This window comes from Saccopteryx leptura, chromosome 1, assembly GCF_036850995.1.
Source record: "Saccopteryx leptura isolate mSacLep1 chromosome 1, mSacLep1_pri_phased_curated, whole genome shotgun sequence".
NCBI classification, from domain to species: domain Eukaryota; kingdom Metazoa; phylum Chordata; class Mammalia; order Chiroptera; family Emballonuridae; genus Saccopteryx; species Saccopteryx leptura.
In genome coordinates, this window is record NC_089503.1 from 51,158,240 (window position 1) to 51,185,866 (window position 27,627).

A 27,627-nucleotide genomic window follows, 5' to 3' on the forward strand; every position below is an offset into this window, starting at 1 on the left:
ATGTGGAAAGTGTTCTGCACAAGCATGCAAGCATTTCCAATAGACAGAGGTTGTAGAGAGGCATATCCTGACTCAATGGGAAAGAAGCATTTGCTATAAACCAGGGACTCCGCTAACCCCCGCAGATAAGGTAGCATTGTTCACAGCTTTGCAGAAAGACAAAGTAAGGCTCAGAGTAGTATAAAGATACAATTATTTAGCACAAATAAATGGTCTGTCTTCTAAATTCTCTTTTACTGAAAGTGAAAGGTGGAATGATCATTTTCTAGCAATACTATGAAAGAGATTTCTGTGTTGGGTAGAAGGCTGGATAAGAAGACCTCCAAAGTCCTTTGTAATGCCAAAATTGATTCTAGGACATCTTTGTTAAGTGGCATTGTGAATCAAATGTAGTTTCTTGTTGACTCATTGCCATCACTATAAACATCGACTCTTGCACTGAAATTATGAGCTTTTACCCAGCTTTGAAGGGTCGCAGATTACTATTCTCAAGAAATCAGAAAGCTGAGACAAATTAATCTGTGTGTTATAGCTTGGACTCCTCAGTCAGCTACTGCTTCTTCGTTCCATTATCAGTGCATCCTCAGCTATAATATGCTACTGCCTTATTTTATGTTCACTTATCTGGCTGATGACTTACTGGCAGCTGTTTCTCACATAGTGTCAGCATATGGGCATTGTGACAACTGTTTTTTCAAAGACCTTTTTACTGAAGGGTTGTGGTATGTTCTGGAAGACTGGGGCTGTCAGATGCCTGAATGGAGAAAAATCTGGGTCTTTACCTGCTTCTAGATAGTGACTTAGCCAAAGGTTCTAGCAGCTTGATGACTATAAGCCTTCTTTCTTTCCAACACCTTTCTCACACTCTTTCCTGGACATATGCCCCTACCCAGCACATCCTAGCACCCATGTCAGGGAGAGGAATTCCACCCTAGCATTTACTGGAACCAGGGCAGCCTTCCAGTATGTAATTAATGTTGACTCACAAGTTAACTTGTGTTTGCACTTGCATTAGCTATTTTGATTTTTGAAACTCAGGATAATATAGGATTATTGTATTTGTGACTCTTCGCCCTGAGGGTCGAAGTTTGAAAAACAGCACACCGTTCTATATTCTCATGCGGATTCCTTTTCTTCCCACTCCTCCAGGCATGAGACCGCAAAATCGAAGGTACAGTAAAACACAATCAGTGTCAAGCCAGACTAAACTTGGACTATCTTCTAACTGCTCGCAGTTTGAACATACATATCAATGATATTGTAAAATCCTTCTTTGTTGTGTTCAATCCAACAAGAACGTGTAAAGTGTGTTTCAAAAGGAAAGCGCAGCGAAACCAGATATATTTGCAAAACATGTTACATACCACTACACATAGGTGATTGCTATACAGTATACCACACCAAAAAAAATTACTAAAATATATAATATGTATAAAATATATATAATATGTAGCAGATATGTACAAAGTTTCATTTAAATTCATTATATATAAATAAAGTATACTGAAGTTTATTTAGATCGTTTCACTTTTATATTCACGAAAAAATAGCTGGTGACATGAGATAACTTCTGCATAAAATTGCCGGTCAACAATGTGTTAATTAATACAGAAAACCTAATTCTCCAGAGAACCCACAAACTCCAATGTTGACGTAGTCAAACCCTGTCAGTTGCTTTGAACAGGAAAAATAGGTTTGGAAGAGAGAGGATGGTTGATCTAGTAGAAATACTTGTGTTTGCCAGAGGAGACACTTAGAGCGCAGAGGGAATGGAGACATCTTCTGTACTGTGAGCCTGGATAAATAATAGGAATTTAACTTTACTTTCATCATTTGACAAAGTAACGTGGGATATCTTGGGATTTTATTATGAAATACTGGACTAGATATACTGGATGACCTTGTTCTTGGGGAGCTGTTGTAGGGGTTCTTATTTTGAAAATGGGTAAGGACATGAGAATTTGGTGCTGAAGAAGTAATTACTCTGTTTTGAAAGTTCTGTAGAACCCCCCCCCCCCCCATGCTTGAATTCTTTTTTCTTCTTTATTTAGAAAGTTAAATTTAATAGGATGACATTGATCAATAAGAGTACATAGGTTTCAGATAAACATTTCTATAGCATTTGAATTGTTGATTATGTTGTGTACCCATCACCCAAAGTCATCATTTTCCGTCAGTGTATATTTGTCCCTCTTCACACCCTTCCCCCCACCCATCCCCCACATCCTCCTCCCCCTGGTAACCACTTCACTTTTACAATATATCCCACTTATGTGTGTCTCAGTTTTATATCTCACCTATGTGTGAAATTATACAGTTCTTAGCTTTCTCTGATTTACTTATTTCACTGAGTGTGATGTTCTCAAGGTCCATCCATGTTGTCATAAATGTCACTATGTCATCATTTCTTATGGCTGAGTAGTACATTGTATATATGTACTACCAGCTTCTTTAATCCAGTCCTCTAATCGAGGGACACTGTGGTGGTTTCCATGCCTTGGCCGCTGTGAACAATGCCTACATGCTTGAATTCATGATAGTTTCTCTGTGGTATTCATGAACCAGGTGGGGAATAGAAAGTATATCAAAGTGAACAGGTTTCATAAAGAGCACTGACCACACGGGTGTGTGAAGAGGGCCTGTTCTGAAGTCTGAAGAAGGGTGGTGAGAGAGGAGGTTCCAGCTGTGTATGCCCCATGGAGAGTAGAATTTCAGAAACAGAAACTCAGTATAAGCAGGTAAAGGGTGAGGGGAATGGCAGGGGTTGAAAAGAGTGACAATTTAAGGGAGGAAATATGGGGTGGAAATCCTAGCATCAGCTTAGGTTGACTACACCATTGAGGCTCAGATCACTCTGTAGAGACCAGAAGCCTGTAGGGTGGGCCAGTTGGAGCCAATGCATTTGAGAGACTGAGAAGACCAAGCCAATCAGATCCGTCTGTCTCTAACATCATCTTCCACATTATCACTCTCAGATGATGACCTTGTTTTCTACTTCATTCATGAAATAAGAACATTCACCATTCCTACTACATCTACCCTCTAACTATCATCTCTATACAGATGTTCAGTTTTTCCTTCTATCATTGTGTTACCATAGCACAACCTCCACAGTCTGTATAAGTTATTGTCTGTCTCCCCCTCTAGAATCTTGGTTCCAAGAGGATAAAGAGTTTTGTCTTTTTTATACTCTGATGTACACCTAGTACTTGGAACAGTTGTGAGCACATCAAGTGTTCAACAACCGCTTGAATGAATACTGGCTACCAGACCAGCAGACAGGAGTTTCCAGAATTTTTCTTCAAAGAAAATTACCTCCTCCCAAGAAAGAAGACTTACCTATCTTAACATGTGGAGATCTCCTTGAGTGCCCTAAGTGGTATTTTTTCAAAGAATTTTGAAATAAACATTCTTTGAAAAAACACCCACAATAAGAAATGACCATTTTGTGGGATTGATCCAGTAAAGGGTGTAATATGGAATATATAATATGCATGTGTGTGGGTGTGTGAAACTAAAGTTTCACAAAATTCCCTTTTTATGTGTGATGTGTTCTAATATAGTATTTTCTGCTCTTTCCTGTTGTTGGGGGTGGGGGGAAGGTTAGCTGCAACTGATTACATTGATTTCACAAACCACTAATGAGGTTGCAACCAGTTTTAAAAATACTGTAGTGTGTCCTAATTACAATTCCCATCTATATACATAGAGCTTCTAATCTGTGTTCCAATGCTTCACTCTTACATATGAATGGATAGCCAAGGATCTCCAGCCACTTAAGAAATGTCTTAAATGAATTTTTACTTAGCTTTGAAGGGTAGAAAAGCAGAAACATAGACTGAAAAACTCAATACAGACAATTCAAAAAACAAAACACTAGAAATATCCTCAGAGAAATAAGATACTACAGCACCCAAATGTAACAGGATGGACAAGAAAGTGCTCTAGTAACTTTAAAATATGGTAACAGAAATGCAAAAATTCAAAACAAGAGTTGGAATATGGAAATATTTCAGAAAAAAGAGATAGGGTTGGGGAAAGAAACGATAAAGTATTCCAGGACAAAAGCTGTGCAGTAGGTGCCCTGGCCGGTTGGCTCAGTGGTAGAGCGTCGCCCCTGGTGGGCGTGCCGGGTGGATCCCGGTCGAGCGCATGCGGGAGTCTGTCTGACTGTCTCTCCCCGTTTCTGGCTTCAGAAAAATACAGAGAAAAAAAAAAAAAAAAGGCTGTGCAGTAGGTTTAGAGAACAACCAGGCCAGAATGCAGGAGGGTGATGACTCCTGGAGGGTTGTTTCCAATTTAAAAATTAAACTGATAGGTTACCTGGTATATTTGAATGCACTGAGAGGCAAGTTTGGGATAAATTATGGGTACTTGAATACTAAGTAATTAGGAAAGCATGGAAAAGAGGTAATGGCTAACTTCAATAAAAAAAGGAAATGTATTATTATGTTAGTTGTATCAACTATGAATAATTTGTACAGTCATAATATAATGAGCTGTGATTTATCTAAGTAAAATGATATAGATAATATAATGAGCTGTGATTTATCTAAGTAAAATGATATAGATACATTGAAGATGGAAGATGAAGAAATAATATGTTTATGAGAGGGCATTAGAGTATAAATATATAGGAAGTACATATTTTTTACAGAAAGTAGTAAAATAATAGACTGAATTGAAAAAAATCAAGAATAGTACAAGGATATTAGTAAGAAATATGAAGATAAACCCCAGAAGAGATAGATAAAAGAAATAAGAGTCTGGGGAGTAGAAATTGTATAGAGGGTTGGGGCAAGGTCTGCTGTGAAATACCATTTGACTTAATGTTCTGTGTTGGCAAAGATAGTGTAGTATTTCATTTATTTGAAAATCTTAGTGGTTATAAAAGATGGACTTTTTCTTAAGTATTTCCTTAAGACACTGGGAAACCGACAATACTGATTTGGCACTCCTCTACAAGGAACTTAAAAATTCTGGTTTGGTCATAAATTTGTGTTGCTTTGTTATTTTGGGGACTGCAGTAACTTGTCAGCAACAGCGACACCAATATCTCTAGGAATAGAGAGATAACATTCTGACCTCATACACTATAATTATCTTGGTGGGCACTGGCAAATGATGGCATGGCACATGTCTGTAGCTTCACAGGCAGCAAAGGGCAGGGAATATAACTAAAGGGTCTAAACAGAAGGGAGCATCCCGGCAATGCACCTGGTAAAGGAGACGGCTCATCACAGAGGATATTCCCAGATATGCTCAGAAATAACTGGAAGAACTTATGTGTGTTTGTGTGTATGTGGCCTGCCATAACTATCAATACTAGAGGCACAATCCAAGGAAAAACATTACTGATGTTGAGTGTGACTCCATCTGTTCTCCTGTACTGGTGTCGCCCAGGAAAGTGCTGGGTAGCTCAGCAATGAAGGGGCAGAGAAATAAGAAAGAGGCACCCAGAGAGCTATTCGATCACTTGAGGGGAAAGGGGGAATCAGAGGCTGCAGACAGAGCTGGCAAAACCTTGGGCCTAGATACATTTGTCCCAGATACATAAATTGTCACTTCTGCTTCCGAACCTTTCTGACTTTCACACTTAAATTTGGAGAAGGCTCTTTTAACTGCCCTGACTATCCCCCACCAAGGAAGTTTTCAGGCTTCACAAATAAGTGAGAGGACCCAGCTGGGCCTGGACCACTCCTTAATAGGAATGAAGTAGGGAAACCTGGTTACAGGGCAGCAAGGAACAGGGAGGGGAAAGGGGCCTGTCTGTCTGTAAATAACAACTCTCCAATGTGACATGAAGATCGAGGAAGAGCCTAGGTCAGATATCTCTCCTCTCCCATCTGATATGGTGCCTCAGATCCCATCTGTGCTGCTTTGTGCATCTCAGCTTCGCATTCTCATGGTCAGAAAGGAATCAAGTAGGAATTCGGGTACCTGATTCTTTAAGACTGACTAGAGGAGCCTCTCCCATTCCCCTTTTCCAGGTCCCTATAAACATTTATTGGTTTTTACTATATCCTAGTCTCCAGGTACAAAGATAATAGATAAGGCCCCTACCCTCAAAGAGCTCGAAATATTTTGGTGGAGGTTGGGAATATAGAGGCAGATATGAAAACAATTTTACAATAATGGGGTAAATTAGGAAAGAGATCTGCACAAACTCAGAAGGGACTGCACTTAAATCAGGGAAGGTTTTCTTGCTTAAAAGACTCCTGACCTAAGGAAGAAGTGAGTTACCTAGATATGAGTAGGTCTTGCAGACAAGAGGAACTGATCCCTCCACTCCTGTTGCATCACCTAAAATTACAGTCATTTTTCGAGAGACATATACTGCTCCCAATCTTGGCTCTAGCTGTGCAAATTCCTGCCGGTCACCCCTCTCCTTACCAGGCTTCTTCATTCAGTGTCCAGACAGGCAACCATCTTAGTCACACTTCACTCGTGGCAGCCACATTCTATATTTTAGAACAGTGATGACTAACATACGTTTTCTAATAGCCACACTTAAGTAAAAAAGAAAAGTGAAATTATTTTCACTTAATTTATATTTTATTTAACTTAATGTATCCAAAATATTTTACCTTAAATAAGATAAAAACATTGAGATTTTTTTCTTGCACGAAGTCTTTGAAATTCACGTATATTTTACACTGTTAACAGCATATCTCAATTCAAACTAACCCCATTTCAAGTGTTTAATTACCACATGTGGCTAGTAGATAGTATTGGACAGTTAACTTTAAAGTTCTGTCCAGACTGAGTGTAACTGGTGTTTCTGCATTAAACAGAGGCGACCTGTCAGAATAAGGCAGTGGTAGTCAACCTGGTCCCTACTGCCCACTAGTGGGCGTTCCAGCTTTCATGGTGGGCGGTAGTGGAGCAACCAAAGTATAAATAAAAAGATAGATTTAACTATAGTAAGTTGTTTTATAAAGATTTATTCTGCAGAACAGTGAAAATCTGACATAAAGTACTTGGTAAGTAATTATTATTATATGCTTTAACTTGCTGTAACTCTGCTTTATAAATTTTATAAAGTTACTTCCCTACTTTATAAATCACCATTACTGTGGAACCGGTGGGCAGTTAGAAAATTTTACTACTAACAGAAATAAAAAAGTGGGCAGTAAGTATAAAAAGGTTCACTACCCCTGGCCTAAGGTATTACTATATATTTCCTCCAAGCCTCTATAACCCCACCCAGGCCCTGAGAACAATTCTGAAGAAGAGAAAGTCCTATGAGTACTCCCTTTAGGTGCCAGACCTAGACAACCATAAATTGATCCTAAAGTTGCAGATGAGTCAGCTTTTAGCAATCATAGCTCCACATTGCCTCACGGTCCGACACATTTGACCCCACGTGTCTCCAGATTCCCCTTCGGCCAGAAGAACACCCCACTACAGAAACCTGATATTTCACTAATGTGGCAGCATCTTCATAAAGTAGTCATCTAGTTCTGCCCCTCTGGTTCTGGTTAGGACTGGGCACCAATTGCAACTTTGGACTTAAAGGGGCTAAAAATATTTGGTGCAGTATCAGATATGTTCTTGTGTTAGAGTCTAGTATCAATAATCACAGGAGAAAAATATTGTAAAAATGCTCTATTAATTAGAACAGTTTCACAAATAGGAAACCACATTTTAAAATGTTTATGAAAGAAACACGGTGTAAAGCCAGTAGCCACGGCCACCAACATAGTCTCCTGGCCCATGCAGGTTCGCATTTGATTCGGACAGATGGTAATGAAACAACAGAGCCAAGAACTGGTGGGCCATTAACTTTAATCCTAGCTTGCACCCTGCGGGCAAGAAATACACACAGTGGGAAAACACTTCCCTTTCCATTCAGGGCTCCCAAAGCCACTGACTTATCCGAGTTCCCTAGAATCAAAGGTTTGTACTTCACCAGCCTATTCACTTCTGTTCCCCATCTCCTTCTCTCTGCACAAACTGGCTTCTTCTTCAGCACTTCGCCATCTTGGCTGCTTCTCCTTGCAATGCTAATTTCAGGAACTGAGTGAGCAAGCTCCTGGTTTGCCCCACTTTATAGTGCAGAAATCAAAACCTTTAAACCGATGTACAAATAAGGAAGCTTCTGATACCAAGTCACTTAGCTGAGGCATAAATGGGATTCCTCATAAGAGTGCACCACCCCACATCATGCAACAGCCAAGGGTGGGGAAAAGCTTAGTCTTAAAACTAAGCCTTAGGCTATAACGACCCTGCCTGCTTACAGCCTGTCTCCCACACCCAATGCAAACTATAAGCGAGCGAACATATACATCATATTTGCAAACTTATTTGGCCCACACATGGGTATTTCAAGAGAGCAGAATTTGAAATCCATAGATAAAGACTTCAATCTGCTCGTATTGAACCAAGAACCAGAAGCCCAGAAAAGGGAAGTTTTGCCCAAGGTCATTCAGCAAATTTAGCAGTGGTTGTGATGAGCCCTGTAGCCTTTAAACTACTGCCTCCACTAACTGAAAAATATTTTAATTGGAGACACTGTGCCAGCCGCAGGGCCCCCCCTAAGTTACCTGCGGAGGGTGCCCGCCCCCCAACCCGGATTTAGAGACGAGTCGCTGGGAATAGGATCGTAGCCGCCCCTACGATCCTACGACAGGATCCACCCTCCGGAGTCCCGGGCGGAGGAGGCTACTAGGGCGGTTCTTTCGCCAACTCCACACCTTCCGGAGCCGACGTGGCCCTGCCCAGCTCCGCCCGGCCGGGCGGCCCAGCTGCAGGCAGCAGGCTGGACCTAGGCAGCCAGCTCCCAGCGGGCGGGAGCGCGGATCCCAGGCCGAGGCCACAGCAGCTTAGCCAGTTCACAGAGACTGGCAGGAACCGCGTGTGAAATGGCGTCCGGGGGCGGGTGGGCGGCACGTTAGTCCCCCGAGTCCAGAGAGGACCCCCGACCTTCTGACTCGGGGTGCGGGCTGCCGGTGAGGGATGGCCCGGCCAGTCCCCTCTCTGCCGCCGGGCCTAGCACCGCCGGCCTCAGCAGTCCGTGCGGCTCGGGCTCGCTCCGGTCGCACAGGGCGCCGGCGGCCTCCGTCTCCCATCCCGGCCCGGCGGGGGCGGAGACAGCCCAGGTCTCAACGCTCTGCTGGGCCCAGGCTGCCCCCTAAGGAGGCCGCCCTCGGCTCCCGGCCGGGGGGTGCCGGCCCGCGCCCGCACCGCGCGGCGTCGGTCCCCTCACACCGGGAACAGTTTCCGGGTCGCAAGCTTTTTGTGGCTGACCCGGCGCGGCCGGTGACGCCGAGGCCCAGACGGAAGTGCGGGCGGAGGAGCCGGAGCCGGAGCAGGTCCCGCGGGCTCCGGCTTGTGGGGGCTGCTGGGTCTGGCAGCGATGGCGACTCTGTGGGGAGGCGTCCTTCGTCTTGGCTCCTTGCTCAGCCTGTCGTGCCTGGCGCTGGCGGTGCTGCTGCTGGTGCAGATGTCCGAGGCCGCCAAGGTGAGTCCCGTCCAGCCTGCGCTCCAGATCGGAGCTGCGCCCCTGCCTGCAGCCTGGCGGGGTCTCTCAGCCTGCTCCTCGCCCCTTCCTCGCCTGGCCCTGGCAGTGCCCACCCACCACCCTCCCCACCGCGGGCTAGCACGCTCGCCCTCCTGCCCTGACAGTCCTCCTGTCACCATCCGCACTGCCACCCCCTGCCCTGACACCGCGCCCGGCCCCACCTTCACCCAGCCCTGACAGTGCCCACCGCCTGGACAGCAACCCCTCCACGTCCTTGGCATTTCCCTTCCCAGCCCTGACAGCACCCACCCCAAACCTTATAGCCTTTCCAATTCTGGGAGCCTTCAACTTGAACTTCCCACCTTGAAGCTCTGACAGCCTCCAATACCCTCTACCAGCCTCACAGACCACTACGCCCCCATCCCCCCGCCAAAATGATGGAAAGCCCTCATCTTACAGAAGTTTTCCCTCTTAGGGACTAACTACCTCATCTCAACTCACCCGGAGCAGATTCCCTCACCATCGTGGGAACGTGCCTCTCCTGGCAGCCTTCCTTCCCGATAGGACTTACAGAGTTCTCAGCAGCCTATTATCTTTACCTAGCTCTCTCCAGGGCCCCTTGACCCCTTTCTTGCCTTCTCTCTAAGTGATAATTTAGTGGGTAACGAAGGATCCAAACTACAAGAGAGACGAGGCTGTGGTGCTCTCCCCTGCTCCATTTCTCCGCCCTTCTAGTCCCTTGATGCTGTTTGCTGCCCCCTTCCTGCTCCTACCTTCCCCACCTGCCCTGGCCCCACACACACTTCCTTGATGAGCTAGCTCATTATTGGGGAAAACAGAAGGAATTCACATTCATGTGGTGGGAAAACAGAATAACATTTGCATTTAATAAAAATAGGAGCTTTAATTTATAATATCTTTAAATTGAGAGTCTGGGAAAAGAGAGATTACAGGCAGGCAGAACAGGGGGGTTTGACTGGGGTTTTTGATCAGGGATTCTTTTTGACATCTTCCCTGTCTCCCACCGGAAACAGGAACAGCAACCAGTCTGACTTTCAAAACTTTGCACCCTCTGCATATCTCTTTCTCATCACTTTAGGTAGTGTATTATAATCAAGAATTTGCCAGTCTCCTTTACTAGGGTGTGTCTTAATTACAAGCAGGAACCATGTTTTACACTTACCTGAATCCACCGATACAAGGTCTGGCACCAAACAAATGCTCACATAATGGTTGCTGAATGAATGAATGAATTGTCCACAGCTCTGCCAGACATACCTCAGATAAGAGTAGTGGGCCTGGTACTCTGGAACTGATGAGCCACTGCCTTCTCTGAAGACCCCCTTTTGCTGAGGTAGCATCTCCTACTTCCTCTGTTCATACATTCATCACCTCTTTCTCCACCTCTGGAAATTTTCTTTATCTGTAGTTGTCCTCTCTTGTCTACCAGAGATTAGAGGCAGTTTCCTGCAAAAGGACAGGGCTCAGCTAGACTCATGCTACTTCCTTATGTACTTTCTTTCTAATTGTAGCTAGGGCCTGTCTATTGGACTCTGGCCCAACCCCTTTGTCCATATCAATCAATGTCTTTCTACCAAAGCATAAAAGAATGGTAAATGGGAGAATTGTGGTGTGTTTTTGAGTAATTTTTAGTTTGTTTTTCCCCATCCTTTTATAAATAACATTCTTATTTGCAGGCACAGCTATCATTTACTTAGCTTTTTACTGGCAGGTAGATGATGATAACATTAGCACAGTTTGATTGTTATCTGACCCATCATTGTAATTAATAAGTTATAGATCAGGTACTATATATTATTTCAAAATGAATTTATGTAATATTTAATGATTTATTAGTATTACCAAGAAGAACTTGTGGCTTTTAAAAACTTTTATCTCGCCTGACCTGTTGTGGCGCAGTGCGATAAAGCGTTGACCTGGGACACTGAGGTTGCCGGTTCAAAACCTTGGGCTTGCCTGGTCAAGGCACATATGGGAGTTGATGCTTCCTGCTCCTCCCCCTTCTCTCTCTCTCTCTCTCTCTCTCACTCCTCTCTCTCTAAAAAAATCAATAAATAAAATATTTAAAAAAAAAACAAAACAAAACTTTTATCTCTCAAAGTTATTTAAGGTTTGTTTTTTTTTTTTTTTCTTTTTTTTTTTTTTTTTTTTTTCATTTTTCTGAAGCTGGAAACAGGGAGAGACAGTCAGACAGACTCCCGCATGCGCCCGACCGGGATCCACCCGGCACGCCCACCAGGGGCGGTGCTCTGCCCCCCAGGGGGCGATGCTCTGCCCATCCTGGGCGTCGCCATATTGCGACCAGAGCCACTCTAGCGCCTGAGGCAGAGGCCACAGAGCCATGCCCAGCGCCCGGGCCATCTTTGCTCCAATGGAGCCTTGGCTGCGGGAGGGGAAGAGAGAGACAGAGAGGAAAGCGCGGCGGAGGGGTGGAGAAGCAAATGGGCGCTTCTCCTATGTGCCCTGGCCAGGAATCGAACCCGGGTCCTCCGCACGCTAGGCCGACGCTCTACCGCTGAGCCAACCGGCCAGGGCTATTTAAGGTTTTAAGTGAATGGTTTTAGAATATTTGACAGGGGGTGCTGAACAAAATGTATATGGTGCAGGTTTTTTAAATATTGATGATAAACTGTCAACAAGCTATATATAAGTTTCCATTTCGGTTACAGAATTCCGGGGATGTCCGGTGTAAATGTATTTGTCCTCCCTACAAACATATTTCTGGGCATATTTATAATAGGAACACATCTCAAAAAGATTGGTAAGTATTCTGGATTACTTAATTACCTATCAGATTTCTTTCTGTGATTGTCACTGTTAGCTCAGAATGGTCATCCAATGTATTGTTTTCTTTTTAAGTATTTCTTTCTAAGCAAAGGTGTCAAATCCATTTCCATTTGAAAAAGTGAAAGTGAGTTCACTTGCCCTGAGTGTAAGCCTAAAGGAATATAGCCAAAACACTTAAGTCCTAGGTAGAGTGGGGTTTTTTTGAAGATGGGGCTGAGTTTGTGCCATCTAAACTACCCTCCTTTGCCCCCTTAAATTTTGACTTTCTGTCTTGCTTTTCAGTGAAAAGTAAACAAGCCTTATTTATCTGGGTTATAATTTTTGCAACTTGTAGGTTTTGATCATCTATTGCCAAATATAGGAGACTAGGTTTAAAAGTGTCAGACTAGGTTTAAAAGTTGAAGGAAGGAGTGGGAATCAGTCATGTATATCAGAGTTTCCCAGTTGGTCTACCATGAATAGGCTATAGCTGTGATAAGATATTGATCCATACAGCCCTTGGGGTAATCAGGCAGGCCTGTGATGACTGGGATCCTGCTGGCCACCAGCAGCCCTCTCTGTTTATCTCAGTGGACCTTGCAAATGATAGTTTTTTTGACATGTGCCATAAAATGGTTGGGAAGCATTTGTTTGTTGCAGGATGGATGGGCTCCTTTCCGTGAAATTGTAATGTTTTACGGTTTGTAACCGTGGTGGAGGAATATCAGGACAGGCATAGAAGTGAAATACTTTGTATTTTCACATGCACTTGATTTCACAGCTAAACAGCCTATAGAAGTTTGAAAGTAAAATTAAATTTATTTGGTTATGTTATTCCAAGCAGACTTTGAAAAAGAAAAGGCAGCCTTTGAACATATTTAGTTTTTCTGATGTTATTGTGTATTCTTCCCATTTGGATTCAGTCTGGTATTTGATAAGTATGTCCTTGAGTATACAGTATTTCGTGAACTTCCATGTTCCACTTAAGTTTCATATTACAAAGTGATTTAGCTATATTCTTAAAGGTCTTATATCAGCAAGTTACTTGATATAATACAAGAAAGCTCAAATAAGTTTTTAAGATATTCCTATACATTTTCAAAATATATTGAGCACTTACAGTTTATTATCAGTAGTGAACTCTGAAGCTTATTATTTGAGTGGCAAGTGAACTCACTATTCAAGTGGTTAGCATTAATCTTTTCACCGACTTTTTGTTATTCCAGGTTCAGACAGACAGAGCTATATGTCAAGAGGGAGATTTGAAAGTAAAATGTTGAAAACAAGGCATGTTTGGGATTTTTTTTCCCTCTCTCCCTGCTTCCTTCTTTCAACTTAGCCATTTACTGAGGCTAGGTTCCCATTTGTCACTGAAAGTTTCTAACTGGCAGAAGGGTGGGCAAGTTATGTTATGGCTTTACGAGGCCTTTCTCTCTATCTGGCCCTAGATATATGTTTACCTTCCGCCTCCATTCTGTTCAGTTGTTAGCTTTAATTCTTCATTGACTTATGCTGTGTGGCCAGTGGTGGGATTCAAATAATTTAACAACCAGTTCTCTGTCCTAATGACTGTTTTAAATATAAAAAAACAATATACCAAAAGGTAGTTTATTATTTCATGTATTTAATACTTAAATAAGAACAATAAGAGGTATAAAAAGCTAGATTATGTTATAAGAAAAGAGCTTTAAAATATGAGTGAACAATATATTAAATAACACCTGACAAAAAACAATAAAACTGTTATTTAAGATATTTCCATATTGCTTCTTGATTTGGTCTACGGCCATAGCACCCTGAACGCGCCCGATCTCGTCTGATCTTGGAAGCTTCTTGATTTGCATCCTTACTTCCTACTGAAGTAACAAATGTGAGGGAGTTAAAACGTAGTATTTCATCAAAGGTATAATGAGTTTTATGAAATGAATAAATATTACAAGCATAGTTTTAGCAAATTTTTTTCACCTATGGAAGGAATGAACATTATTACTACAGGCACTTAGAATATGCTGTTGCACAGAGGAACATTAAAAAAGAGTAAGGAATGTGAATTTGTGATTTCTACATTGGGCAGCTGCCCAGGTGCCCTCCTTAGAAAGAACCCTGATTACAAGTGCCGTTTTAACCAGTTCACTGAACTCAACAAAAAATTAAGTTCTTCTGAACCCATGCGAACTGGCTGAATCCCACCACTGTGTGTGGCTTAGGAAAAGTTTGAGTTCTTGGGTTTGTGTTCGGGGTATGATTTAAAGCCAAAAATATCTTTCCTTTGGCACTAGGGGGAGGTGTTGCCTAGTTCCTAAAGTGGTGGAGTTCGGTAGCTGGGTTCTGTGTTTGCAGGGACTGGCCAGTCAGAACCAACCTTCCTGCTTCTTCTCCAACCCTGCACAACTTTTGCACAGCACTCAATAGCTCTTCATTATTAAACTGTATTTGTTCTTCAAAGGAAATACTTAATACTCAGCACTTAGATTCTCAATTAATACTTAGGTATTGTTTCTAAGGCTTCTGAAGCTGAAATAGGAAACTAAATGGAAGATAAATCTCATTTTCCTGAAGTTCAGAGAAATTCAGGGTGGTGGCCTAGGAGTCAGGAGTCCTGGATTCTGGTACTTTTAGCTAGTAATTTACTCTGTGACACTGCGCATGTGATGTCTCTGAGAGTGTTGGGCTGGATGAGCCCTATGATTCTGAGATAGATACTCCTGTAATGGGATTTAGCTTTCTCTGCCCATTTTACTCCTGCATCCAGCTGGCTGCATTCCTGGCCTTCTGTATGTTTGGGACAGATATTACATAGTTGTATGGTGTGAGTTGTGGGACCTGACTCTTATTTGAAATTCTACCATTGGAGACTTATTTTTTCATTACATATTACCTTTGTTTAAATTACCTGTTAAGTGTAACTGAACTTTTATCATTTATGTTGTATTTGGTTTTCTTCTTATGCCACAGCACAGAAGGAAAGAAAGAAACAGAAAGGACATTTGATAGGGCAAAGGGAAGAATCTTCCTAGAGCGTTGGGTGTCCCCAAGAAGACTGTGGTGGGAGACAGGGAGCTGTAGTGGAGTTCTGGCAGCTAGAAATACCTGAGGGAGAGGTGACAAAAGGGAAGAAAATTGCTTAGCGGAAGGCAGGAAGACAGAAAACTTTGCCTACTTTTGCTAAAGGTGATCAGAGTAATAGGCTCTTATTAGCTGGGGAGAGTAGTAACTTAATTATTTTCTAAAATTGACAGATTTTTGGGAAAAGTTTTTTTTAATAGAATTGCTTTTTCATAAGCCATAAATAAGTAGCCTGGAAAATGGGGAATAAATAAAAAAAAATCTAACAAGAAAGACATTCAGCTCTTTATTTTATATATATTTCTTCTAAGGTATCAGTTTTTATTTAAAAATATTTTTGTTGTTGCCCTGGCTCGGTAGCTCAGTTAGTTGGTCATCTTCCTGATACGTGAATCTCTCTCTCTTTCTTTCTGTCCTTTCCCCTCTTCCTTCCTCTTTCTCTAAAATCAATCAATAAAAAAATGATAACAAAAGAAATATTTCTGTTGACTTAATCTTCTTCTCCATGCTTTTTTTTTTTTTTTTTAAGTGAGAGGAGAGGAGATAGACAGACTCCACTATGTGCCCTAACTGGGAACCACCCAGCAGCGCCTGTCTGAGGCCAGTGCTCAAATCAGCTGAGTTATCCTCAGTGCCCGGGGCCAACACTCAAACCAGTCGAGCCACTGGCTACAAGAGAGGAAGAGAGGGAGAGAGGGAGGGGAAGAGCAACAGATGGTTGTTTCTCATGTGTGCCGGGACCAGGGATTGAAACTGAGACGTCTGCACGTGGGGCTGACACCTATCCACTGAGCCAACCAGCCAGGGCTCTCCATGCTTTTTCAGTAGACTTTTGCTTATTAAGCAAGTGATTGTTTCTTACTGTAGCTTTGAATGTTCAGGCTTTAGAGGTTCAGAATTTAGCAACTATTAAGTGTGGTTAGGCATTCATATACCACACTGTGGCAATTAAGAATAAAGTTAATTCATAAAAGTGATAATCTCATGTTTGAACAATGCCCCAGGTCATTTAAAATTATTTAAAGCAGCCTGACCAGGCAGTGGCGCAGTGGATAGAGCGTCAGACTGGGATGCGGACGACCCAGGTTTGAGACCCCGAGGTTGCCAGCTTGAGCGCAGGCTCATCTGGCTTGAGCAAAAGGCTCACCAGCAAAGTCACTGGCTTGAGCAAGGGGTTACTCAGTCTGCTGAAGGCCCGCAGTCAAGGCACATATGAGAAAGCAATCAATGAACAACTAAGGTGTCGCAACAAGGAACTAATATTATTCAATAGATTGATGCTTCTCATCTCTCTCCATTCCTGTCTGTCCCTATCTATCCCTCTCTCTCTGACTCTCTCTCTGTCCCTGTAAAAAATATATATATATATTTAAAGCAGTTTTTACTGGTAGCTGAAAAAGTTTGAATAGGACTTGATCTGCTAAATAAATAGTTTTTTAACCCATTTGGGATTTTTCAGGTACACTTTTAACTTTTTTTAATGTTTATTTCAGCTTTATTTATTCTTTTATTTTTAACTTTTTACAGTAGCACCATTGAAAATAGTTACTACATATGTGTCTTTATGGTTTCTTAGACTCTTAAATCTTACCAAATTGCTGATATCAAGAGAGGAAATGGTTTCACTTATCTTATTATTTGTTCCTTGTATTCTTTCCTTGGGTAAGTTCAGTGATTATTCTGGATTTCGAGAAAGTTTTGATTGGTAAAAGTAGAACATCCAGCTAGACATAAGCGGTATTTTATCTTCGTTTTTTTCAGCGATTGCCTTCATATTGTTGAGCTCATGTCTGGGATAGAGCCTGACATAGAAGCCTACTGTCTACGCTGTGAATGCAAATATGAGGAAAGAAGCTCTGTGACGATCAAGGTAAAAAAATCCATCTTTTATGCTTCTGGAATAATTCTTTATGATGTCAAAACAAGAAAGATAATTTTGGACATATGAATTCTATTTTAGTTACTCAAACTACTGCTCTTTCCTACCACCTCCTTGACCCCCTCCTTCCTCATCTCCAACCCCACCCTAAAAGAAACAATGGGTCCACTCTCTGCCTGCCTCATTGAGATGCTTTGTAGATTAATTAAGATAAGTTAGATAGGTATAACATGTGAAATAACACAAAAATACCCTATGTGTAATTAGCATATCCCAGACAAATGACCCAGCTTCTCTGGGGTTATATATACAAAAGGATAGTGAGAGTGGCGTGATTAGACCCTCTTCTGCCTGCTCTCTGAGCCCTTAGAAAGAATTATACATAGAGTGACCATGCTACAACGCTTCATCCACTGCGCCACCACAGGTCAGGCCATGCTAGTCTAGAAATATCACTTCTGGATTTTAAGATTTCCTTTCTTTATTTGCTGTAGGATATGGAATGTAAATCACTCTGATGACTGTTTTTTTGGTGTTTTTAGTGAGAAGGAGCGAGAGGGAGAGTGAGAGAGGAAGAGGGACAGACCGGGACAGACAGACCGGAAGGGAGAGAGATAAGAAGCATCACCTCATAGTTGCAGCAACTTAGTTGTTTATTGATTGCTTTCTCATAGGTGCCTTGACTGGGGGGTTCCAGCCAAGCCAGAGACCCCTTGCTCAAGCCAGTGACCTTGGGCTCAAGCTAGTGACCATGGGGTCATGTTTATGATCCCATACTCAAGCCGGTGAGCCTGTGCTCAAGCGAGTGACCTCAAGGTTTTAACCTGGGTCCTCAGCGTCCCTGCCTGATGCTCCATCCACTGAACCACCGCCTGTTCAGGCTCTGATGACTATTTGGATCTCTGATGTGTTCAGTTTATTGTGGTGGCCCATGGTTCTTCTCCCAGATTTTTTTATTATTTATTTTTTTATGGAGCTTCTCATTTTTTCCCAAAAAGAGGTCTCATGGGGAATCTGGAAGTGGTCAGCTGTAAGTTACAAAGAATTCTGTGTGGGAGAGCCCCTTCAGCAGGGTGCTATCCTATAGAGCAGGGGTCCCCAAACTACGGCCCGCGGGCCGCATGCGGCCCCCTGAGGCCATTTATCCGGTCCCCGCCGCACTTCTGGAAGGGGCACCTCTTTCACTAGTGGTCTTCCGCATCCTGTGCTCCTGGAGTCCTGTATGTGGTGGCATCGCTCACGTACAGTACTACTTCTGGTGATGCGGGACGCACGCGTCATGGCTCCGGAAGCGCGTCATATCACTTGTTATGGCTAGCAGTGACAAATATGGAACTGGACATTGACCATCTTATTAGCCAAAAGCAGGCCCATAGTTCCCATTGAAATACTGGTCAGTTTGTTGATTTAAATTTACTTGTTCTTTATTTTAAATATTGTATTTGTTCCAGTTTTGTTTTTTTACTTTAAAATAAAATATGTGCAGTGTGCATAGGGATTTGTTCATAGTTTTTTTTTATAATCCGGCCCTCCAACGGTCTGAGGGACAGTGAACTGGCCCCCTGTGTAAAAAGTTTGGGGACCCCTGCTATAGAGAAATTCTCACTGTACTTTTAAATTTTAAACAAGAATTTTGCTGTATAATTTACATATCCTAAAAGACACTTATTATAAGTGTATAATTCATAAGTTTTAGAAAATTTAAAACAACCTTCTAAAATCTAGTTTTATTATTATTTTTTTTTAGGTGAAAGGAGGGGAGATAGTGAGGCAAACTCCCACATGCACCCCAACTGGGATCCACAGGCAACCCCATCTGGGGCCGAGCAATTTTTAGCGTCTAAGGCTGATGCGCTCCAATGGAGCTATCCTCAGCACCTTGGCTACGCTCGAACCAATTGAGCCACTGGCTGCAGGAGAGGAAGAGGGAGAGAAGGGCAGTGAGAAGCAGATGGTTGCTTCTTCTGTGTGCCCTGACTGGGAATTGAACCCAGAACATCCATAAGCTGGGCTGTTGCTCTATCTACTGAGCCACTGGCCAGGGCCAACATCTAGATCTGTCATACCAATTTACAGTTAATCCTATCCCTACACTCAGTCCTAGACAATTAATATTCTGGTTTTGTGTCTCTGTGGGTTGGGCAGTTTATACAATGGAACCATATAATATGTGGTCTCCTGTGACTGGTTTCTTTCGTTTAGCATAATGTTTTTGAGGTTTATTCATGTTGTAGCATGGATCAGTATTTAATTCCTTTTTATTGCTGAATAGCATTCTGTTATGTGAATATACCATATTTTATTTATCTGTTTATCAGTTGATGGACATTGGGATTATTTACAGATATTTATTATTATGGATAATACTATCATGAATATCTGCATATATGCTTTTGTGTAGATATGTTTTCCTTTCTCTTGAGTAGAGTTCTTAGAGAGGTAAGTTTATGTTTAACTTTTAAGAGACTGTCAGATTGTTTTCCAAAGTGGTTGTACCATTTTACATTCCCACAAGCAACATGTGAGGGTTCAGTTTCTCCACACCCTTGCTAACATTTGTATTATTTCTGTTTAATTATAGTTGTTCTTGGGGGGGGGTGTCAGGACATGAATTAAGATCTCAAGAAAATCACTGGCCTAACACATATTTTTGTATATCTAAATTATCTAAAAGAGTATTGTGTTGGAATTCATCTGTATTACATTTCTGTCAGGGCTCCTTTCTGTTGTCTTGACATAGCACTGGGACACTGTTCAGGTGAGAAAGAACAATGCTGTGCCAGTGGTGGTGACAAAGGACTAGCAATAAGTGAAAAGGGAGTTTTGAAAACTCACAGAAAGATCCTGAGGATAAAATGCTTTCTTTCCTTTTCTCTTTAATACCTTGGTGAAGAGCTGTTGAGTTTGTTTCTTGTGTTGGAATCTGGTTTGCATAGAAACCCTTTATTCTTAGCAGATAAGTCAGTCATCACTGTGGATTTACCATTACTATACAACATTCTGATTTCTTGACTTGAACAGAGTTGTGACTTATTTTCAATTTCCTTTAGGTTACCATTATAATTTATCTGTCCATTTTGGGCCTTCTACTTCTGTACATGGTATACCTTACTCTGGTTGAGCCCATTCTGAAGAGACGCCTGTTTGGACACTCACAGTTAATACAGAGTGATGATGACGTTGGGGTAAGTTCTCAGCATGCTTTGTCTATTCTTGATGATAACCTCTGTCATCGTCATGATGTAATGTACACTTTCATGTTCCGGAGCAGATCATCAGCTAGAGAAGCTAAAGACTGTTCTAATTTTAGTATCTCTCTCTCTCTCTCTCTCTCTCTCTCTTTTGTATTTTTCTTAAATGAGAAGTGGGGAGGCAGAGAGGCAGACTCTCCTGCATGCACCCGACCGGGATCCACCCGGCATGCCCACTAGAAGGTGTTGCTCTGCCCATCTGGGGCTGTTGCCCCATTGCAATCAGAACCATTTTAGCGCCTGAGGCAGAGGCCATGGAGCCATCCTTAGCACTCAGGCCAAGTTGCTCCATTGGAGCCTTGGCTGAGGGAGGGGAAGAGAGAGATAGAGAGAAGGGACAGAGGGAAGGGTGGAGAAGCACATGGTTGCTTCTCCTGTGTGCCCTGACCGGAAATCAAACCCGGGACATCTGCATACTGGGCTGACATTCTAACACTGAGCCAACCTGCCAGGGCTTGGTATATATCTCTTTGTGAGGAAATCACTTTGTAAAACCATAAATATAATGGTTTAAACTGATGATCCTGGCCAGTGCTCAGTGGATAGAGCATTAGCCTGGTATATGGATATCCAGGTTCAATTTCTGGTCAGGGCACATAGGAGAAGCAACCATTTGCTTCTTCCTCTCCCTCTCCCCTGTGTCTCCCTCTTCTCTGCCCACAGCCAATGTGGCTCAGTCAGTTTGAGTATGGCCCCAGGTACAGAGGATAGTTCAGTTGGTCCAAGTATGTCAGTCTCGGGCACTGAGGATAGTTCAGTTGGTCCGAACATTGGCCCCAGATGGGGTTGCCGGGTGGATCTCAGTCAGGGCACATGCAAAGTTCTGCCTCACTATCACCCCTCCTATCACCTAAAAAAAAAATAATAGGCCCTGGCCAGTTGGCTCAGTGGTAGAGCATCGGCCTGGCATGCAGGAGTCCTGGGTTCGATTCCCGGCCAGGGCACACAGGAGAAGCGCCCATCTGCTTCTCCACCCCTCCCCCTCTCCTTCCTCTCTGTCTCTCTCTTCCCCTCCCGCAGCCAGGGCTCTATTGGAGCAAAGTTGGCCCGGGCACTGGGGGTGGCTCTATGGCTTCTGCCTCAGGCGCTAGAATGGCTCTGGTTGCAACAGAACAACGCCCCAGATGGGCAGAGCATCGCCCCTGGTGGACATGCCGGGTGGATCCTGGTCAGGCACATGCGGGAGTCTGTCTGACTGCCTCCCCATTTCCAACTTCAGAAAAATACAAAAAAAATAAAATAAAATAAAATAATAATAATTAAAAATATAAATAAATAAAATAAACTGATGATCCTTAGTGAGTGTGTTGTACAAGGCCTTGCTCTTCAATACCCAGGGCTCAATTTTCATTGCATTTCCCTGTTTATATTGAGAAAAGCACCTAAGATCGTTTTCTCCCCAAGCTCCTGCCTGAACACCTTTCCTGTCAGTGTCACCAAATGTCATAGAAGGTAAAGAGGCTCTAGTGAAGGGAAGCATGAAGACCATACTGTTCCTTTCTTAATGAAGTGTAGCTTGATAACCTGCTGATGTTTTATATATCCTGTTATCCTGCTTTAAAAAAAATCTGTGATCTTTAACTCTAGAGAAAAATAAAACCGTTGCTCTAGATTTTCTTCCTATCTTTAAAACACATTAGCCTGACCAGTGGTGGCGCAGTGGATCAAGCATCAACCTGGAACACTGAGGTTGCAGGTTCGAAACCCTGGGCTTGCCTGGTCAAGGCACATATGGGAGTTGATGCTTCCTGCTCCTCCCCCCTTCTCTCTCTTCTCTAAAATGAATGAATAAATAAAAATAATTTAAAAAGGAGGAAGGAAGGAAAAAATAAAACACATTAGTATTTGTACATGTAGTTGGTATAATAAGTATATAAATTGTTTTGTGGTCTGCTTTGTGTGTTAACATTACTTCATTCAAAAATGTCCAGAAATTGACATAGTGCACAAACTTGCAATTCAATTTAGCTTAGAGAAATAGATTGTTTGTTCTGTTATTATCCTGTTTGCAGTTGATTCCAAATTTTCATTGTTATATATATTATATTCTAGAAATTACATTTAATTTTGGATTACTTTATTGGACCATGTTCCTTAAAGTGAATGAGATTTAGTAGGGTTTCAAGAACCAATTTCAAAAGATAAAGCCAAGGTGAACCCTTGCTAACCACAATCAAAAGTCCTTTCACTCGTAAATGGCTTGTGGAGACCTGCAGGTAGAAGATGAGAAAAGGGATCCTGACTGGATGGCTTGAATTATAACTACAAACCTGCAAACAGAGCCTGCTTTTTTTTTTTTTTTTTTTTTTTTTTTGGTATTTTTCCAAAGTTAGAAGCTGGGAGGCAGTCAGACAGACTCCTGCATGTGCCAGACCAGGATCCACCCGGCATGCCCACCAGGATGTGATGCTCTGCCCATTGAGGTGTTGCTCCACTGCTGCTGGAGCCATTCTAGTGCCTGAGGCGGAGGCCATGGAGCCGTCTTCAGCGCCCGGGCCAACTACCTCCAATGGAGCCTTGGCTGTGGGAGAAGAGAGAGATAGAGAGAAAGGAGAGGGGGAGGGGTGGAGAAGCAGATGGGTGCTTCTCCTGTGTGCCCTGACTGGGAGTCAAACCTGGGACTTCCACACGCCGGGCCAACGCTCTATCACTGAGCCAACCAGCCAGGGCCCAGAGCCTACTTTTTTGATCAATACATTGTGGTCTCATGAATATCAGTTATGAAAACTCAACTTTTGGGCAAGATTTCATTTTTGTTTTGTCAAGTGCTTTAATATCATAGAAACACTTGTTTTTACCTCTTTTTCCCCTGTTTCTTTTTAATTTACCCAGTACATAATGACTAACATTTCATTATGAAGTACTGTGCTGAATACCTGCAATAAAGAGATGAATAAAACAGAAACAGACATGTAAAAGAAATAACTAATAATAGTGTTTGCCCCTTTTCTTTTAATCACATAAGAAATGCCTATCTAGTTTTGAAAAATTTCAGGAGGGAAATGATAGGCTGGGATAAAGGTCAAGACTAGAGATCTGGTGTGGTCAAAAACCAGACAGAGCAGGGCTGAGGGATAAGAGAGCTAGGATAGGGGATTGTGTACCCGAAGCACTAGAGTCTCAGATATTGCTCCCATGTAAGTTCACATATTGACAAGGTTTTCTCTACAGTATTGACCTTTTGGGTTGGATAATTCTTTGTTGTAGGGAACCGTCCTATTCACTGTAAGATACTTAGCAGCATCCCTGGCCTCTACCCCCCAGATGCCAATAGCATCTTTATCCCAATCATGACAATCAAAAATGTCCACAGACATTGCCAAATGTTCCGGGGCAGTAAAATCACCCCAAATTGAGAACTACTAACATATGAAAATATTATGGATCAAAGCCATCTAAACTATTTCATTATAAGGCACGTAGATAAAAAGTCTGACTTAAACTACAAGCCTTACAGCATTAAATGTTTTGGTTTCTGATTTTAGGAATAAACAATATCAATGTAATACACAAAGAACATAAACAAAATAAATGTACAAATGTGTAGACAAAGGTATTTATTTGATTGGTGGGGTCATGTACTTAGTAACATTTTTGTTCACCAGTGATTGATTCTGTGTGTAAATTGACCATTTGAGAACATTGTGTCTGAGAGGCCTGGCTGACTCTTGGATATCTGTTAAACTGATTGTCAGCAGAGAGAGGTTTCAGACCAGAGCCATGAATTTGAATAAAGAAGTTAAATTTAAATTTCTACAGTTGTTGCTTACCCAAGATGAGAGTTCTTCACTATTTATGTGCTTTTAAAAATGCTTTTGTTAAACTCTGTTAAATTGGTTTCATTTTTTAATGTTAGTTCAGTGTGGAACATTTTAAATGAAGTGAGAATTAATACAAATAGTTAAGAAGCCCACTGTAAGCAGTCACAATATTTACGGTATTATATATCCATGACACATCATTGCTGTTATCAAAGCATTACATTAAAACATGTTTTGTATTTATTGTAATTTTATCAGGTATAAAAAGAACAAACATAAAAAAGGTAAATGTCTATTTGCTTTCTCCCAGCATCCATGACCAGAAGCAGCTGGTTCAGTCTTGTTCTGATAGGTGGAGAATAGACAAAAAGGATTACTCATTTGTTTAGTTCTTTAAATTTGGTCCTTAAGATTTTTCTCCTCCTGCCCTGAAGAGTAGGTAGCAGGACTGTGAAACTGAGAAGTGCTCTGCTGATGAAGTCCTTCTTTCCAATCCTGCTTATGTCAAAACAAACCAGTGGTAATAATATTTTATATACAAGTTCATCACTGTATTCCTATAGTGTCGTTTTAATCTGCCTGAACAAATTCAGTATGTTTAGACAACATGACACCAAGTCAAGGTGAGATGAGCCAAGTCTTGGTGCTTGAGCTAATCTGTTAGGTGACCTTGGATTGGGTTATTTCCTCATGGGAAATCGAGTAATCCAACATTAGCCTTCCTCTTTTCTCACCTTCTTTCTTATATCTTCAATACATTTTTAACTTTATGAAATTGTTCTTATTATTTTCATTTGAAGATTAAAAATTAAAAAAAAATTAATGAGGTTCACCTAAATTTAGTGAAAAGCTGAAGGAATGTTGGTAAAGAAGGCAGGGAAAGGTTTTTTGTAGAAAACGTTTTGATGCAGTTATGTCCATGTATTGGTATAAAAAGAAGACCAGGTTTTATCACACCACATGACTACAATTATATATAGGTATGTGGTTGTGTGTAGCTTTCTCTAGATGTGCTGACTCCTGCCCTGGATCTGTAATAGAGTTTTTGCAAACATGCACAGCAAAACCATGTTATTTCTTTACTAGTGGCAAAGTTTAATTTAAGAGGTACAAATTCTGACTTGGATCTTATTTTGGAACATTTAGAAGCTTTAGCTTTGCTAACCAGGGTTTTGGAAAAAGAGATTAAGGAAAAGGCAAACAAAAGCAATAAATTATTTTGAATGCTTTTTGTCATTTAGGCAGCTGTGTTTATATATCATTCATAGATTAGCACAGTGGTTTTCTCTGTAATGACTACAAACATCAGTGGCGTTGGTTTACTTTGACCAGGACAGGTTGGTTTTCTACAGATACTTGGGTAAGCCTTCAATAGCCTCTTTCCTGAGGTAGCAACTAACATGGAAGTTACTGGGTGCCCAGCATTGAAAGATTCAAGTCTTTATTGAATAGAAATTCTGAAGTAATAATTCCTTACTGTCATGGGTAATCGAAGGTAATTTTAGCACTTGAGCTTTGTCTGTTTTCTTTACACATCAGGGAAGGGGTAAACCAGTCCATTTAGTGTATGTGTTGAGGGTGCCGAGAAAGATTAAAACCAACTAAGATTAGGATCCTGTCAGCTCATCTCCCAGGGTGAATGTGTCCCCAACCCACATGGGAGTACGGATTATAAGACAGAGCTTTTCTCTGCTACAGATTAGCTATGTAGTTTTGAATAAAGGAAAAGTCCTGCTTTCTGTGTCTGTAGCATATAGATAAAATGAAAATAGATCATCTTTCCTCTATTTGTTAGGGAAAATTCTCTTTAACATAAATGACCACTTTCTTTATCTTTGGTCCCTGCTTCTTAAGGGAAATGGTGACTCATCAGAACATTACACACATATCTCCTCATCATTTATGCCACTTGAACCCCCTGTTTCTTCATCTGAGCTCATTTTACTTTTGGTAGCTGAAGGCTTAGGAATACATGTTCCGATGGCCTGTTCTTTGAAAAGTCCAGCTGCTCTGTTCCTGGATAACTGCTCTTTGGTGTGTGTGTTTTACATGGGTTTCACCATCTCTTATGTTTTCCATTTCTGGACTTTCAGGATCACCAGCCTTTTGCGAATGCCCACGATGTGCTGGCCCGCTCCCGTAGTCGAGCCAATGTGCTGAATAAGGTAGAGTATGCCCAGCAGCGTTGGAAGCTTCAAGTTCAAGAGCAGCGAAAGTCCGTCTTTGACCGTCATGTTGTCCTCAGCTAATTGAGAATCAAATTCAAGGTAACTAGAAAGCAACAAGGCAGACAACTGGAAAAAATTGACTGAGTTTTTCTGGATTTTGTTTTAATACCCTGTTGATTTCACCAACTCTTGTTGGAAAATTCAAAACCTGAAACAAAAACGTGCGTGGTATTTTCTTGTTGACATATTAATAGAGACATTTTTAAAGCACGCTTAAAGTCAGCCAATAAACCCTTTCCTATTTGTGACTTTTACAGATAAAAACAAGTCTGCCTGTAAATTATCTTGAAGTCCTTCACCTGGAACAAGCATTCTCTTTTTTCACCACAGTTTTAACTTGGTTTTCAAGATAATTTTCAGGTGTTTTTTTGGCAGGGAGGGCTGTGATGTGTGCAAATGGATTAATATAACTTTTCTCAAGTCATTTTACTAAAACAACTTTTGTAAATAGACTTTACCTTATATTTTCAAGTTTCATTTGTATTTTGCAGTATAGCTAGCCTCATCAAAGCCCTGACTTACCCCCTTTGAATTTTGCACTGACTGTATTATCTAGGTACCTGGTCGGTCTGTTGCCGCACTTCATGGTAAATGAGACCTGAAATGCCTGTGGCTCTTCACAAAGTCAGACTTTCTTTAAGTACTGTGTTGTCTGATGCAGTGCATCCTAGAACAAACTGGCCATTTGCTAGTTTGCTCTAATGACTAAACATAGTCTTGGCATGTGTGATCTTTCTCATTCCCTAAATCTTTAAGGATGAATCTTAAAAGACTTGCATACTTGCAATAAAGAAAATTTCTTTTACACTCAAGCCTTGGTGGATTGATGACATACACATATTTGTCAGCATTTCTGGTTAGGTTGAGAGGCCGCTGTTTGAGCTCTGGTATGTGCAGCTTTGAATGAGTACTGGAGTCTGTGTGCCTCCCTCTGAAAAGTATAGCAGTTGTGAAAACTGGCTTTTTTCCCCTATGTCATCTTTGGAATGAAACAATAAAAGTAATTTTTGAAACACCTAGCAGTGTATCTATGTCTCTTAACTTTTCTCTCTTCCCTCTTTGGCTCTATGATGAACTTGGAGATGCATTTTGTATCCTGTTGTGAGACAATTGTATCAGTCCAGTATAATCATAAAACATTGGTACTAAATTGTGTGTGTGTGTGTGTGTGTGTGTGTGTGTGTGTGTGTGT

The 27,627-nt window shown here is 41.7% G+C and overlaps 1 protein-coding gene across 1 annotated transcript; it reads left to right on the forward strand.

Moving 5' to 3' along the window:
• The first annotated feature begins 8,741 nt into the window (after nt 1-8,741).
• TMEM9B (TMEM9 domain family member B) lies at nt 8,742-27,454 on the forward strand. Its single transcript, XM_066366078.1, has 5 exons — nt 8,742-9,463; nt 12,154-12,245; nt 17,078-17,186; nt 20,246-20,380; nt 26,301-27,454. The coding sequence occupies exons 1-5, from the start codon at nt 9,359-9,361 to the stop codon at nt 26,454-26,456; spliced, it is 597 nt and encodes a 198-aa protein (XP_066222175.1). The 5' UTR covers nt 8,742-9,358; the 3' UTR covers nt 26,457-27,454.
• The last annotated feature ends 173 nt before the right edge of the window (nt 27,455-27,627 follow it).